The following is a 14,005-nucleotide window of genomic DNA, read 5'->3' as shown; positions in this document are numbered from 1 at the left end:
GTGAGATATATTCAAGGTCATATGGCTTTTTTTCTTCATGTTTTTAGCCCACTACTCTTGACTCCTGGTGTAGTGCTGTAGGATCAGCACTAAACTGCGAACCACAAGATCTGAAGTTCAAACACACCAGCTGCTCCTCAGAAAGCCTATACAGCATAGCTGTGAGTCAAAACCAACTCTATTGTACCTTACAACAGCAACTCTTCACTAAAGAAACTCTGGTAGCGTAGTGGGTTTCGAGTTGGACTGCTAACCACAAAGGTCAGCAATTCAAATCTACCAGCCACTCTATGGAAGAAAGATGATGCTTTACGGTCCCGTAAAAATGTGCAGCCTCGGAAACCCTACAGAATCACAGTGAGTTGGAACCGATTGCACACACAACACACCACTACCCCCACCACTTACTAAGGAGCCTTGGTAGCACAATAATTAATCACTTCTTGTTGTTGTTGTTAGGTGCCATCGAGTCGGTACCGACTCATAGCGACCCAGTGCACAACAGGACGAAATACTGCCCAGTCCTGCGCAAATCTCACAATCATTGCTACGCCTGAGCCCATTGCTGCTGCCACTGTGCCAGTCCATCTCATTGAAGATCTTCCTCTTTTTCTCCGACTCTCCACTTTACCAAACATAACATCCTTCTCCAGAGACTAGTCTTTCCTGATAATATGTCTGAAGTATGAGAGTCTGGTGATCCTAGCTTCCAAGGAGCATTCTGGCTGCTAAGCAAAAATTCAGTGGTTCAAATCCACCAACCGCTCCAAAAAAAGAAAGATATGGCATTCTGCTTCCATAAAGATTTATAGTCTTGGAAACTGTGGGACAATTCTACTGGGTCCTATAGGTTCTCTGAGTCAGACTCGACTCTAGAGCAGTGGGTTTTGGTTTTACTCTTTACTAGAATCCTTTGTCCATTATCTTAGATGTTTAGCAATGGTGAAGTTAGTTTTGCTTTCTTTTTGATGAGTTTGGGTTTTGTTTTGTTTTGTTTTGTTTTGAGGAAGTCAATGACAAATACAAAAGAAGCCAACAGACACACCACCACAAGGCATCTGGTACAAATTCATGAATTTCCTAAGTGGTGGGAAGGCTCGATGCTAAATCAGAGCCCTGGAGAAGGAAGTATATGCATACCAATTACCAAATGGTCACCAAACACATGAAACCATACCATTGGCCATGAGAGAAATGCAAATTAAAACCACAATGAAATGCTACTTTACTCCCCCTAGGATGTCTAAGATTTAAAATTAAAATGAAAAATAATGAATGCTGGCAAAAATGTGGGGAAATTGGAACACTTGCCTGTTGCTGGTGGGAATGCAAAGTGGTACAATTATTGTGGAAAATAGTGTGATGGTTCTTCTAGAAACTAAAAATAGAATTACCATGTTGTTGTTGTTAAGTGCCATCAAGTCAGTTCTGACTCATGGATAGGGTTTCCAAGGAGCAGTTGGTAGGCTTGAACCACCAACCTTGTAGTTTAAACTGACCTGTAGCCCAGTGCTTATCCTAAGTGCCACACGATTACTCCAGAACTACCATGTGATCCAGAAATTCCCCTCCTAGATACATACCCAAAAAAACTTTAAAACACTATTCACAATAGCTTGGGAACAACCTAAATATCCATCAGCAGATAAATGGATAAACAAAATGTAGTACATTACCTACAATGACATACTTCTTAGTCAGTAGAGAAAATTAAATTTTGATACATGCGACAGTATGGATGAAACTTGAAGATATTTTGCTGAGAGAAATAGTCAATAAGAAAACCAAAGTTTATTACTGGTTACCAGGAGTGGAAGACAGAAAATGGGGGGTTGACAGTTATGGAAAAACCACATTGATTAAAAGGTAGTATTATAACAGCTGCCAGTAAATTGTACACATGTAAAAAGTTGAATTGGCAAAAATGTGATAGATATATTTATATATATAATAAATATAAAAAGTAGACACTGAGGCTCCTTATGTATAGCAAACATCTCATGGGTCATTGATTTGGAAGTTTAGGGTCATGGTTTCATGGAACATCGTAGTTACTTAGCCTAATAATGTGGTCAGTACTTCTGTTGTACTTTCTAGTTCACTACATAGTACTTGGGGTCTTAAAGCTTCCAGGTGGCCCCTATTCACTTTTAGCAAAAGAGGATAAAAGAAAATCAGCAATAAAAGGAGAATATGGAATGCATAGTTAACTGTCTCCATGAACTACTAACTCCTTTGCCATGAGACCAGAAGAGCTGGACATTTTGACCAAAGATACTATATCAGAATCCTGATCAAAAGGGGAAATTACAAAACTGAATTTCAAATTTTCATGGACTAGACTTTCTGGAGACATGGAGAGTGAATGAACCCTGAAATTATTGCCCTGTAACCTTAAACCAAAAATATCCCTTGAAATCATCTTAAAACCAAACGGTAGTTTAGTTAATTCCGGGAAAAGGTCTGCCTTGAGCATTATGTTCTTTTAAGAACTATCTATATGGGACGAAAGGAGCTCTGGTAGCATAGTGGTTATGAATTGGGCTGCTAACCTAAGGATCAGCAGTTCGAAACTACCAGCAGTTCCCACTGGAGAAAGATGAGGCTTTCTGCTCTTGTAAAGATTTACAGCCTCGGAAACCCTGTACAGAGTCGCTGTGAGTCGGAACCGACTCCACGGCACATAACAACAACAAATATGGGACCAAGTACACAACAGCAACTTAAAAGATTCGCTAGGAACCTTGAGGGCAATGCATTTATGTTAATGAAGGAGGAAGAACTCAGAAGAGACAGGTGAGAAAGGAAAAACACAATCAGTGTTACTAAATGCTACATGTAGGAATTGTGTATATTCACAATAACAACAAATAAAATAGGGAAATATTAACTGAGAGAAAATAAGATGAATTTTTCTTTAATACTTTATTAACTCAAAACAGCTATAAAATCATTGTAAGAAAATTATCTCATGTGCCATAACATTTAGTGTTTACATTTGATTTTCTTTTTGTCTTTCAGGTGTAAAAGGTCAAGTTTTTAATTACAACAAAGTTCCATTACCCAACGTAATTGTGGAAGTCCAAGATAGATCACATATCTGCCCCTACAAAACCAACAAATTTGGAGAGTATTATCTCCTTCTCTTGCCTGGATCTTATGTGATAAATGTAAGCATACAATCCTGGGTTTTTTTCTTAGAATATTATAGACACTATAACACTTACTTACCTAGATGGAATCTAAAAAGTAAGTCTGGAAAGTCTAAATGAAGATACTTCAGGCCAAAAGAAAATAGCAGTGCAAATGGGAGGAATAAGAACATACCAGAAAAATTTGCATTTTTTCCTAACTGGCAATTTTTTTTTTTTTTAATCAAAAGCCAAATCCTATCTCTTGTGATACTTTTTATGATTAAAAAACAAAAAAAAGCAGCTAACTTTAACAATAATAAGAATAGTTCAATGATATACCAAAAGTACTTCCAATATTCATGGAATACCATTTTAACAACTACTCCATGAACATTATTTATATAATTCATTCTAAGTGAAATAATCAGGAAAAATAAGACAAATGTTAAATTAACTATAAACCATTTCTACTGAGAAATATTTATACTCTTTATGATGAAGAGGGAAAAGATTTACCTAACCACTACTTGGTCATTTTAGTCATTCAATTCAACTCCCAGAATCTGGCCTTCATTCTTGTCCGAGAGCTAATATGTCCTGCATAAGGTAAAAAGGAATGAATAATTTGAAACATTAATCGATAAGGGATTATTTATGGGATTGCATAAAAATAATTTATATTCACTACAAGGAAAACACTTATTTTGTGTTGTTGTTGTTAAGTGCCGTCGAGTCGGTTCCAACCCATAGCGACCCAGTACAGGGTTTCCGAGGGTGTAAATCCTTACGGGAGTAGAAAGCCTCATCTTTCTCCCGCGGAGTGGCTTGTAGTTTCAAACCGCTGATCTTAAGGTTCGCAGCCCGATTCGTAACACTTATTTTAGTAGATCTAATATTTTTAGGCATGAGATGACCAAAGATTGACTGTCTTGTTCCAAATGGGAAAAACAAAAATACTAGAATCTAGAAAGAAAAATTAAATCCCCCCACAAACTATGAAGCTTAAAATTAATTAAAATTGGTAAATCATGCGGGATCCCTTTGGATGTCCTCAGAGGAGGTTTCCATTTAATACCAACTCTAATAGTTTAGCTGTTTACCCCAAGAATTCACATGTTCCTAATACACTCCAAGTTCCCATGCAAAGGACACCGATATCAAAAGCAGTGTAGACAGGACCAAATTTCAGAGTGCGTTAGCAGGAAAATCAAGGGCTTTTCTAGGTGTGGTTCACAGTGAGTTGAGTTTTCCAGCTCTGTCCATTTGTCCAGCAGCAGGAGGCTTCCCACGAAGAGGGTTAGTTCTGGATGAGCCTACTGCATGTACTGGGGTGACCTGTGCAGTAGGGAGGCTCTGAATCCTGAAGGGTTTTAGAAACTAAACGCCATTCCTTTCATTATAACTGGAAAAATGAAATTAAAAGCCAGTTTTTACTGCAGAAGAGGTGACTTCCTTCCGCCAGGAATACACATTAGCTATCAGTGATTGTTTCTCAGATGGGAATGAAGGCGAAACTCTGGGAACTGAAATGAGTGGGTAAAATGACCAGTTAGTAGTTCTATAAATCTTACTCTCCAGTCTTTTCCCTCTTCACCTGGTATAATGAAAGTATATCTCAGTAGATGTAACTTATTATAGTTAATTTAGCTTTTGTCTTATTTTTCCTGATGATCTCCTCCACCAAAAATCATAAGTCTAGATGCCAATTCAGGAAGTCCTGGTGTGGCATTGTAAGATAAGCACTGGACTGCTGACCATAAGGTTGGTGGTTCAAACCCACCAGTCACTCCTCATAAACCATATACCGGGTCGCTGTGAGTCGGAAATGATGGCACGCAACAACAACAGATGACAATTCAGACCCATATAAATAAAACAAGGTAAAATCAAAGCAAGCAATAGATATGTATACTTGATCAGGGAAAGAATTGCACTTATACATATATCCAGTGAGGATCCTAAGCACAAACGTATGCCAGAGTGAAAGAGTCAGTTCTTTCCTTGGGCTCCACGTCATGAAAATAATGGTGGCAGGACCACTCTACTGCTTCCTTCTACTGACTTATATCACCAGATAAGGGGCTTGTCTTTCTTTCATTTTCTAAGTCTTGGCAGCAGCATTCGCAACTGTGGTCCGCACGAACAGGCATTGTAGATAGAGCACACTCACTGAGAGGGGCCAACTCTGTTACTAGCCCAAGAGGCCTGGCCGACTTGCATGTGTTTCACAAAGGCACAGTTTGTGGGATGCCAGTGTTTCAATGTTGGCACCACAAGACATCTGAAATCACTCAGATAATTGTTTCTTGTTTCCTCTCAGGTTACAGCCGTTGGATATGATCCACACCTCACAAAGGTGGTTATTCTAGAGAAATCCCAGAACTTCAGTGCTCTTAAAAAGGATATTATACTGCCTTACCGAGGGCAATTGGACTCTGGCCCAGTATCAAATCCTTCATGCCCTATGGTTCCTCTCTACAGAAATTTGCCAAGCCGCTCAGCAGCAACAAAGCCTAGTTTGTTCGTATTTTTAGTGACTGTTTTGCACATATTTTTAAAATAAAGCAAAGCACGAAACTCAACCCTTGTCACCACCTGGAATCAGGGATTACTCGAGCCAGGTTACTGTAACTCTAACTCCCTCTGAGGGACCTCGCTGCATAAATTCCAGGAGCTTCCCTAAATGAGAACTGGGTGTTTCCAAATCCTGCAACAAGCACTGTGTGGTGATCATGAATGGAAGATACTTATCTATCAAGTACTGCCTACTTACATCTAAATAAATCTCCAAGAGTGCTAGAAGTTAAACTTGAGAAGCAAGTTCCTACAAGGGTGTGTGTGTGGTGGGGAGGTGGGGCACGGAACCAGGGAATCAGATGAGCAATAAAGATGAATATTTATCTGTCACCTACTATATAAGAGACCTTGCCAAGTCCTATATATGAAAAGGAAGTAAGTGCCATATATAAGTAGTTCTCAGTGCAGTAAAAAGTACAAAACTGGAAATATTTAGTTTTACAAATGATCTAAGAAAGTGTGAGATAAAATGGGCAACCATATCTTAGTGGTCCAAGAAAACACGGATCTGTTGGGCTGAGAAAGTCTAGTGTACAGAGCAGAAAATCAGCAGGCCAATTAAGTAAGCCTCTCTTGCTCCAGAAGCCGTTTTCTTGCCTTTCTGCACCTGAATGCCACCATCCCCTGTTGAACCGATGACTTCCAAATTTCTAACTCATAGACTCTTGCCTTAACCTCAGCTTCACATCAGACTGCACAATGAATATATCATATTCACTTGGATGTGAACCATGGTACTATCAGCGGTCATCAACTCATGGCAACCCAATGCACAATGGGATCCAACTGCTGTGATCCATTGTGTTCATTGACTGATTTTCAGAAGCACAACACCAGGCCTTTCAACACTAAGTCTCTTAGTCTGGCTGAAAGCTCCTCTGAAATCCATAATACCATGCAAGCAAGCATCCACTGGCCGACAGGTGGTGGCTGCTTGTAAGGTATGTTGGCCAGAAATTGAATCTGAGTCTTCTGAATGAAAGGCAAGAATTCTACCCCTGAACAGACACACATCCATGGGCACCTCAAATGCATCGTGTCAAAAAATGGAGCCTACTTTTCTCTCTAGAGTTGCTCTTCCTCCTGTATTCCCTATCTCAGTTACTGTTACCACCAAGTTAAAAACCAGGGAACCATCTTTGATACTCCTTCACCCCATGTGTCCAATCAGTTAATTATAAATATTGATGAATTCTAGCTTTTCCTCTCCGTGGCTGTTTGCACTGCCAGGTTTAGGCTGTTGTAACTCCCCACACCACTGCAACACCTTACTGGTCTCTTTCTCCTGCTCTTATCCTCTTCAAGCCCATCCTCCACACAGCACTGGGGGGCAGAGGCCAACCTGACACCATCAACAATCAACGTGTGCAATTCCTACACATGCTGTTTGTGCCCCTCTGGAATGCCTCACTAACCACTACATTTTCTTTCCCACTTCTCCTTTGCTGACCACCATTCCATTATACCCCAGCCCTTCCCAGTCAGGCTGGGGGCAGGACCTTTCCTCTTTGCTCCCCCAAATAGACTTTATCCCTATTACTGAATTGATGATGCTGTATTAGGATCAGCTATTTTTGGGTGTGCCTTCTGTAGTAAAGCTTGAGCTCTTGGAGACCAGGGTCTATTTCAATTTGTTTGAAAAAAGTCATTTTGGTATCCTCAGAACTTAACAAATAGTACTGAACAAATGAATGAGTGGATGAACCTGCTATTTCCCGTCCCTCCCAGAAATTGTGTAGGGCTCTGAGTCATTTTATGAAACTAGGTCCTACGTTTGTCAAACTCAGCTCACTAGTAACTCTGGAAAGGGTTTTCATATATATACATGAAACAAATAAACCCAAATGCAATACTTTTATTGGATTTGGCACTTAGCAAAAGTTCATGGTAATGTTACCCATTAATAGCATTAGACTGGTGGTGATTGTTATGTGCCAAGTGAGTTGTGAGTCAAACAACCCTGTATGTACATCTTTCCAACAACAGAAAGCTTCATCTTTCTCCTGAGAGCAGTTGGTAGATTCGTAATTTTCAGTTAGCAGCCCAGCTGTTAATCCACAGTGCTACCACGGCTCCTTTCATTAGTAGCACTGCAGGCTGTATTTTCTTATTGGAAAACAAAATTTTACCATTAGTACTAAATTTGAAACAACAGTTCTCCACTATAGTAAGAGTTAACTTAAAACATACACAAGAAAAAAAATGATAAGAATAAGGGGTTGGGGGGACATCAAACAGAAAAGACAATAATAACACTGGTTAGCAGTTTTCTAAGTACAGAGTATCACTCACGGAAGGTGAGTCCTCTCGGTTCTTATATGACATGGAAAGTTCTGCAGAACCTGGGAAGCAAGCCACCACACTGGACCTGAGAAACACCAAGGACGGAGTGCTACTCCTGGACCGAGCTTAATCTACATTGCCAAAACCAGAAAAATACACAAGATCTGTAGTCTTTTCTTTTTTAACCACTTTTTGTAAATTCTAACATGGATATGTTGATCAGTTTTTTAAAAATCCATAATTTATTATATATTTGGAAATATGTATTAATATATTACAGGAAATGATTTTGATATATTACATATAAAAGTATGTAATACCAGATTTACTATTAAGCCCTGGGAGAGTGGTGGCTCCATACAATAAGCACTGACTGCAAACCACAAGGCTCACAGTTTGAGCCCACCACCTGCTCCACGGGAGAAAGATGAGGCTTCCAGCTCCTGTGAAAATTTAAAGCCTCAGAAATCCTCTGCAGGGTCACTATAAGTTGGAACCAACTTGACGGCACTTCACAACAATTATTTAGCCCTAAACCTCATATGCATGCGAAAGCTGGACAGTGAATATGGAAGACCATAGAAGAATCGATGCTTTTGAGTTGTGGTGCTGGAGGAGAATATTGAAAGTGCCATGGATTGCTAAAAGAACCAATAAATCCGTTTTGGAAGAAGTGCAGCCAAAGTGCTCCTTGGAGGCCAAGATGGCCAAACTTCGTCTCTCATACTTCAGACATATTGTCAGGAGGGAGCAGTTCTGGAGAAAGATATCATGTTTGGTAAGGTGGAGGGTCAGAGAAAAAGAGGAAGACTCCCAAAGAGATGGATTGGCCAAGTGGCAGCATCAATGGACTCAAGTGTGGCAACAGTAGTGAGGTTGGCCCAGGTTCGGGCAGTGTTTCGTGCTGCTGTGCATAAGGTCGCTATGGGTCAGTACCGACTTGATGGCACTTAACAACAACAACAAACAGGTTTTGCAACTGGACATCCTGAGTTCTGACTTTTCGTTTTCTAAGACAGAAATCTTTGAAGGGACATGAACCAAAATGTGAATTGGTTCAGGATTCTTAACCAAAAACAGAAATTTGTATCAGAGTCAAACTGAAACTAATTTAAAGAGCAACAAAATTATTAAAATAACCTTCAAGCCAAATCAAAGTCAAACTTGAATGTCATTAATGCTTAAATATAAAGTTCACAGCGAGGTTTCAGGATGGTAGAGTTCCACTAGTTGAGTGAGGTGTTCAAGAGGAGTAACAGCCACGGAATTCAGACTGCTTTTCCTCACCTTTCCTGCTATTTCTCACCGTCTAAAACGGTCCTTATGCTTCTCAGGCTCTGAAGTTCAGGTAGGATTAATTTCTAAACAGGTGTTCTGGGTGAGAGAAATGCAGCTAGCAATGACGGGCTAAAATGGTAACTGGAAGACAGGAGGCCGGGGTTCAAGGCCTTCAAACTTTGTTTCCTTTTCTATCGAGTGTGGGTCTCCACCTGACTGTGGTTCTGAAACGCTTAGAAGCAGTGGTATAAGATGCCATATTTGGTGCTTTTCCAGGAGGAGGAAGCATAATTAACACTCAAATATTTTGAAGGCGGTATACAAGGGACCTTCAAAACCTTCATGGAAAAATGGAACTAAGAGATTGTGGAACTTTTCCATGAACCTTTTGAAGCTCTCTCATTGCTGTTGTTGATAAGTGTCGTTGAGTCTGTTCCAACTCATAACAGCCCTGTACAGGGATTCCAAGGAGCAACTGGTGGCTTTGAACTGCCAACCATTTGGTTCAAAGTCCAATGCTAATACTATAGTACCACAAATCCAAATCTTTTGCCTCAGATATAAATAGAAGTGGCCTGAAACATTAGTTAACTGATCATTTAACAATAGTTAAAGAAATTTTCATAAGATAGCCTAGCTTTTTTCATGTTACTCAAATTACGATAAATGTTAACAAATATTACCTGCCAAAAAGCCCAGTTTTATTATGGTATAAAACCATCTACATTTAAATTTGACTCCTACAACTCAGCAATTGGATCCCCTTTTCTGAATGAATCTATGTGGTGAGTTTGTTGAGAAGTGTCTCTGCAGTGTGGATTTTGGGGCTTCATTTATATTCAATCTTGAGCTCTTAGATGTATCAGAAATGTTAAAGGCCTCTAGCATTTCTATAAGTCTTTCTAAGACACCAATGTTGCATTTGTTCCACAGCAAATTTATAATCTGTTTCTAAAAATGTTTTAAGAAGTGAGTTCTACCTTTAAAAAGTAAAAAGATTTGATGAAATATCTTTTCTTTCTTAGAGAGCAACCCTCTCTCCCCCTCCCTGAAATGAATGTAGCATTTAGTCCTGTCACAATAGGAAAAGTTGGTTATTGAGAACTTTGATTTATATTCAGTATAGTAACAAAATAGTTGATATTTATCTGCATAACACATCCTTTTTCTCATGACTTTCTAAGAGAATATAGGGAGAAATGGTGACCAGGTTACTTAAAGAGCACTTTTCACAATACCTAAAATGGATGTTTGGGGGAAAGAATCCAATTTCATTACAGAAACTTACATTGGTTTTCACTAATAATCAGATATTGTACTGTAATGCTCACAAACCATTATATGATACTTTCATATATGAATTACTCCACAGTCTTATAGATGTTTTATAACTGATTTTACACGTCTTCTCAGTGACTTTCTTTTGTCTTATAATTAAGAACTTATTAAAATGCACAAATTGTCAAAGACTGTAAGTTTATTGGGTAGGGGACATAACTACCTCTGAATTGTTATATCTACAATATTTCTTATTATCAATAAAGATTAATATTCATGTAAATCATTAATGTTGTTTCTTTCCATTCCATTATCTTGAAAAAATAGTTCTGTATGTTGTAACAAAGTGCACATATGAGAAAGAATTGATTATCATCTAATAAAATCTGGGAAGACCAAGTTAGTGACTTTCAGTGAGGAGCCTTGGTAATTTCATGGTTAAGTGCTCAGATGCTAGTTGATAGGTTGATGGTTCTAGCCCACCACATGCCACAGGAGAACGATGTGACAGTCTGCTTCCATGAAGATTTATAGCCTTGGAAAAAATATAGGGCAGTTCTACTCCATCCTTTAGAATTGCTATGACTAGGAATTGACAAAGCAACAAGTTTGGGGGGTTTTGGTGTGTGAGGCAATAATTTTTCAACAGCTCTTCCAAGCCTAAATATACCATTCAGAACATATTATATAATACACCCCAAATTAATTTATACCATAAAGCAATGTGATCGATGGACAAGATGCAGGATGAAAAGTGTGCTTACTGGCCAAAAAGATTTTGGGAAACTAACAATGCACATTGGATTCCTGGTGTGGCACTATAGGATAAGCACTGGTCTGTGAATCACAAGGTTGACAGTTCAAACACATCAGATGCTCCTCGGAAACCCCGTACAGGGTAGCTGTGAGTTGGAATCAATTCAACAGCACTTAACAACAATGCACATTAGTGTATTAAAAGGATCTTAGAACATAACCCTGATAGCTAAACCAGACAAAAATACCACAAGAAAAGAAAATTACAGGTCACTATCTCTTATGACTGACTATAGATGCAAAAGTCCTCAACAAAATACTAGCAAACAGAACCCAATAGCATAGTAAACAAATTACACATTATGAAAACATGGGATTTGTTCCAGGACTGCAGGGATGGTTCAACATTAGAAAATCAATCAATGTAATCCACTACATCAATAGAACAAAGAACCACCCGATCATTGCTATGGATGCAGAATAAGCATTTGATAAAATACAACATGGTTTCTTGATGAAAGCCTTAACAAAGATTGGATTAGAAGGGAAATCCCTCAATATGACTCAGGGCATCTATGAAAACCTACTAGTCAACATTATACTTAGTGGAGAAACACTGAGAGCTTTCTCCTTGAAATCAGGAAAAGGCAAGGGGTCCCTCTCACAGCTTCAACTCAGTGTTGTATTAGAAGTCTAGCCATAGCAATAAGACAGGACAAGAATGACACGTATCCAAACGGGAAAAGATGAGCTGATGATATGATTCTATATATAGAAAAGTTCAGAGTCTACAGGAAAACGTCTAGAGCTAATAGAGGTATTTAGCAAAGTTGCAGTTCAACAAACAAAATTAAGTTGGGTTTCTATACACCAGCACTAAGAAATCTGAAAGGGAAATTAGGAAACAATCCCATTTACAATAGCATCTAAGAGAATAAAATGCCTAGGAATAAATCTAACCAGTCAAATGAAGGATTTATACAATGAAATCTAAAAAAACTGCTGAAAGAGATTAAGAAAGTCTTTCTATGATCATGGATTGGAAGACACAATATTGTTAAGAAGTCAAAACTACCCAAAGCACTCTACAGATTGAATGCAACCTCAGTCACACTTCCAAAACCCTCTGTATTGTTGTTGTTGTTAGGTGCTGTCGTCAGTGCTGACTCATAGCAACCCCACGCACAACAGAACAAAACACTGCCTGGCCCTGCGTCTTTCTCACAATCACTGTTACTCTTGAGCCCATTGCTGCTGCCGATGTGCCAATCCATCTTGCTGGGTGTCTTCCTCTTTTTCACTGACCTTCCACTTTACTAAACATGATGTCTTTCTCCAGGGACTGGTCCCTCTTGATAATATGTCTAAAGTATGAGAGACAAAGTCTGGCCATCCTGGCTCCAAAGGAGCATTCTGACTGTATTTCTTCCAACACAGATTGTTTAGTTCTTTTGGCAGTCTGTGGTACTTTTAATATTCTCCTCCAACATCATAACTCAAATGCATCAATTCTTACCTATTCCTTGTCCAACTTTCACATGCATATAAGGTTATTGAAAATACCATGGCTTGAGTCAGGTTCACCTTAGTCTTCAAACAGACATCTTTGTTCTTCAACACTTTAAAGAGGTCTTGTGCAGCAGATTTGTCTAATGCAATGCATTGTTTGACTTCTTGACTGCTGCTTCTATGAGTGTTGATGGTTCATCCAAGCAAAATGAAGTCTTTCACAACTTCAGTCTTACCTCCATTTATATGGATGTTATTAGTCCAGTGGTGAGGATTTGTGTTTTCTTTACACTGAGGTACAACCCATACTGAAGGCTGTGGTCTTTGATCTTCATCAGTAAGTATTTTAAGTCTTCTTGACTTTCAACAAGCAAGATGTTTCATCTGCATTACAGTGGGTTGTTAATAAACTTCGTCCAACCCTAATGTCACATTTTTCTTCATATAATCCAGCTTCTTAGATTATTTGCTCAGCCTACAGATTGAATAAGTATGGTGAAAGAATACAACCCTGGTGCACACCTTTCCTAATTTTAAACCATTCGGTGTTCCCTTGTTCTGTTTGAGCAACTGCTTCTTGGTCTATGAACAGGTTGCTCATGAGCACAATTAAGTGTTCTTATTTATACTCATTCTTCTCAATGTTGTCCATAGCATGTTATGATTCATATGATTGAAAGCCTTTGTTATTGTTGTTAAGTGCCGTTGAGTCAGTTCAAAACAGCCTGGCACTTATATAACAATAGACATGTAGACCAATGGATTAGCACTGAGAGTTCAAAATAAACCCACACAGCTGTGGGAGACAGATTTTTTTATAAGGGAGCTAGGTCCATTTGATGGGGAAACAGAAGTTGCTGGAATAAATAGTGCTGGGAAAGTTGGATTCAACTGCAGAAAAACAAAATAGGATTTATGCCTCACACCACACACAAAAACTAATTCAAAATGGAATAAGGATTTTAGTGTACAAACTAAAACCATGAAATTCTTAAAAGAAAAAGCAGAAGCAATGTTGTCAGACCTAGTTTTCAACAATGGATTATTTAATGTAAAAACAAAAGCACAAACAGCAAAGCACAAAATAAATAAATGGGACTTCAAAATATTAAAAGCTTTTTTCATCAAAAGGATTTACAAAAAAAAAATGAAAAGATAAGCTACCAACTGGAAAATTATCTTTGGATACC

The 14,005-nt window shown here is 38.7% G+C and overlaps 1 protein-coding gene across 1 annotated transcript in view; it reads left to right on the top strand.

The window, feature by feature from the left end:
- CPM (carboxypeptidase M) overlaps positions 1-5,871 on the top strand; it is a 93,038-nt gene extending 87,167 nt beyond the window's left edge. The window contains exons 7-8 of the mRNA XM_006859544.1: positions 3,022-3,170; positions 5,455-5,871. Coding sequence (XP_006859606.1) covers positions 3,022-3,170; positions 5,455-5,697 — 392 coding nt within the window. The 3' untranslated portion in view covers positions 5,698-5,871. The remainder of the gene's footprint in view (positions 1-3,021; positions 3,171-5,454) is intronic.
- The last annotated feature ends 8,134 nt before the right edge of the window (positions 5,872-14,005 follow it).

Source organism: Chrysochloris asiatica, unplaced genomic scaffold (assembly GCF_000296735.1).
Source record: "Chrysochloris asiatica unplaced genomic scaffold, ChrAsi1.0 scaffold00033, whole genome shotgun sequence".
NCBI lineage: Eukaryota > Metazoa > Chordata > Mammalia > Afrosoricida > Chrysochloridae > Chrysochloris > Chrysochloris asiatica.
This window is presented reverse-complemented; position numbering and strand designations above follow the sequence as displayed.